The sequence below is a fragment of the Phyllostomus hastatus genome, unplaced genomic scaffold (genome assembly GCF_019186645.2).
Source record: "Phyllostomus hastatus isolate PE091 unplaced genomic scaffold, TTU_PhHast_1.1 phas_scaffold_317, whole genome shotgun sequence".
Classification (NCBI taxonomy): Eukaryota; Metazoa; Chordata; class Mammalia; order Chiroptera; family Phyllostomidae; genus Phyllostomus; species Phyllostomus hastatus.
Window position 1 is genome coordinate 398,067 of NW_025334023.1, and position 3,161 is coordinate 401,227.

Below are 3,161 nucleotides of genomic sequence, written 5' to 3' on the forward strand. Positions count from 1 at the left end.
CATTCTATTTCTCTCAATCCCAATGGCACTCCAGGCCTAAAGGGAAGAGTTATATTCAAAAATAAGGATTGGGAGTACAAGGTTCTGCTGCCCTTATCCACATGGAGATGCTTTAACCAGTTTCATCTTTGAAGGATCTGTTGGGCTTTAGTTAAGAAAAAAATTTTCCTTAGTGCTGTCTCCCAAAATGTTGACACCACAAATCTAAACTAAAGGACTTCACATGAATAAGAAGTTTGATCACTGGTATCTACAGTGCATATTTCTAGGTATCTACAGTATGGTCATCCCATGGAAAAGATGAAGGATGCGCTGCTGAATCTGCTTTGTCTTCACTCCATAGACAATAGGGTTGAGCAGAGGAGGGATAAGCAGGTACATGTTGGCCATGATGACTGGCAGGAGGGAATCATGCCGCTTGCCAAAGCGATGCACCATAGACAATCCAATGAATGGCACATAGAATATGAAAACAGCACACACATGAGACACACAAGTGCCAAAAGCCTTTTTCTGGGCTTCATGTGTCAAGCCCAACACAGTCTTGAGAATAAGCAGATAGGACAAGGAGATGAGAAGTGAATCCAGGCCAATGGCAGAGATGATGACAATGAGGCCATAGATGACATCAACACGGATGTCAGCACAGGCCAATTTCATGACATCTTGGTGTAGGCAGTAGGAATGGGAAAGAGTGTTGGAGCGGCAGAAAGGCAGATGTTTGATGAAGACAGGCAGGGGTGCCATGAGTGCAGCACCACGAAGCACAGCAGCCACACCAATCTTGGTAACACGTGGCAATGTTAGCACAGTTGCATGACGTAGTGGGTGGCAGATTGCCACATAGCGGTCAAAGGCCATGGCCAGCAATACCGTGGACTCCATGCCAGACAAGGAGTGGATAGCAAACATCTGCACCAGACAAGCATCAAATTGGATGATAGTAGAATTGAACCAGAAGATGGCCAGCATTTTGGGCATGGATGAAGTGGAGGTGAGGACATCAAGGCCAGAAAGCATGCAAAGGAAAATGTACATGGGTTCATGTAGGCTGTGCTCCATCCACACAGTGTAAATGATTGTCAAGTTACCTAGCACAGCAATGAGATAAAGGGAGCACAATGGGAAGGCCAACCAGAACTGAGCTTCTTCCAAGCCAGGGAGGCCTATTAGAACAAAATATGTGGCACTAGATTCATTGCCATCAGGGCCCACCATAGTGAAGAAGCTGAGCTACAAGGAACCAACAAACGCCAGGCTGGGAGAGGCTGGAATGCAAAGATAAGCCACTGTCAGATCCTCCAGAATCACAGTACCATACTTCTTCCCCTCCATGCTGATGCCCTATTCTCTGACTCAGACTCTAACTTCATTGTCTATCCAAACCCTGATTCTGTTCTAAATTCAACCTAACCATCCTTCAAAACTCAAGGCCCAGATAAAAATTTACCCAGCCCTGCTTACTAATCCCACCCCTGGCTACAAAACTGATGGGTGTAACTAGTGATTGCTGAGGTGAAAAATGTCAGGTTTGAGTTTGCTAAGATCATCTCTCTCAGTTGAAACAGAGCAGCGGTCCCCAACCCCTTTGGCACCAGGGAGTGGGCTTCATGGAAGACAATTTTTCCAAGGACAGCAGTGGGAGGAGTGAGAGACAGGAGGAGCAGAGACAGAAGGCAGAGCTCAGGCAGTAATGCAAAGCTTTGCTCACTTGCCCACTGCTCACCTCCTGCTGGGCTGCCTTGTTCCTAATAGACCACTGACTGATACCAGTCCCCGGCTCTGAGAGTTGGGGACCCCTGAGTTAGAGAGTTAACTAACTTCCTCCTTGCCTTTCCAGCATCCACAAATATTCACATGTTGCTAATTTTTATTAGATTGTGCAAATTGTGTAGATTTAATATGCTTGTGTATACATACATACACACATTACACATACACATTCAGCTACAGTTTGGGAGCAAGCTATGGAAATAGTGCTATTTACTTTAGGGTGTATTTGAGATAATTTTATCTTGGGAATTAAAAAGCAAAGGTAGATTTATAAGATAGGGCCTTTGACCATGGGGTAGGGCCTTTCTGCCTGGGGAACCAGGGAAGAGCTGAGTGTTCATGGCCACCAGCAGGAAGGGCTTTAACCGGTCACTGGGGTTCAGGATGTGTCAATACACTTTATTCTACCATTAGGTTGTCACCTACAGCTTCTCTCGGACCAGACACAAAGGGGAAATCACTAGGACCATGGGTTTTAGAACACAGTGACTGAGTTTAATTCAAACTGCTGGAGAAAGAAGGTATAAGGAGTCATATTTAACCTAGAATTTCAGGTAATAGGCCAAAGCCATCAATGTCACTTAAGTCTTCTACACTGACCTCTCCATAGCATATGGCACTGTGAGCACTTCCCTCCTTCTTGAAATGTCCTCCTCATCTCTCTGCTGCTCCTCATCTCTCTCTGATCACTACTTCTTGGTCTCCTTTCTGGACCTTCAGCCTCCTCTGCTTGACCATTAAACATACTCTTAAATAACAACGCTCTCAGAATTTTATCCTCAATGTTCTTGCTCTCTATCCCTCTTCTTAGGCCATCTCATTCCCTTCAGTAAAGCCATTTTATGCATAAACTGTTGATCCCCAAATCTATTTGGAAAGCCCTGAATTATCATTTGTGATCCAAATTCATAATCACAAAGTCTTATAAAGGACCTATCTATCTGTCTCTTAAGGATATCCAACTCTCCCTGTCCAGAAACAAATCTTCCAGAGGCAGTGTCATACAGCTGTTAAGAATATGACTTATGAAGTCAATCCTTCAAATCCAAGTCAAGGACTTCCTTAGGTATGTAATGTAGGGCAAATCAGTTAACCTTTCTAAGCCTCAGTTTTAGCATCTTTAAAATGAGGATAACAGTCACTGCCTAATAGAGGTCAATGTGAGGATCAAATGAGATGTTGAGTATGAAGCATATAACACAATGCCAGGCACGTAGTAAGTGTGCAGAAAATCCTATCTATCCTTGTTAACTGTTTAGCCTCTAATGTTTCCTCTTCCTGTTATAGTGGCCAAAACTGTCACACTAGCTTCTGATTCTGATTGCCATGACTATGGTGCAAACTTTGACATCTGTACAATCCCAATAATCTTCTCACCAAAATAAATC

General features: G+C 43.9%; 1 protein-coding gene across 1 annotated transcript; it reads right to left on the minus strand.

The window, feature by feature from the left end:
- Positions 1–273: 273 nt before the first annotated feature.
- On the minus strand, positions 274–1,277 carry LOC123805321 (olfactory receptor 51E1). Its single transcript, XM_045817801.1, has one exon. The coding sequence runs from the start codon at positions 1,216–1,218 to the stop codon at positions 274–276; it is 945 nt and encodes a 314-aa protein (XP_045673757.1). The 5' UTR covers positions 1,219–1,277.
- Positions 1,278–3,161: the final 1,884 nt, after the last annotated feature.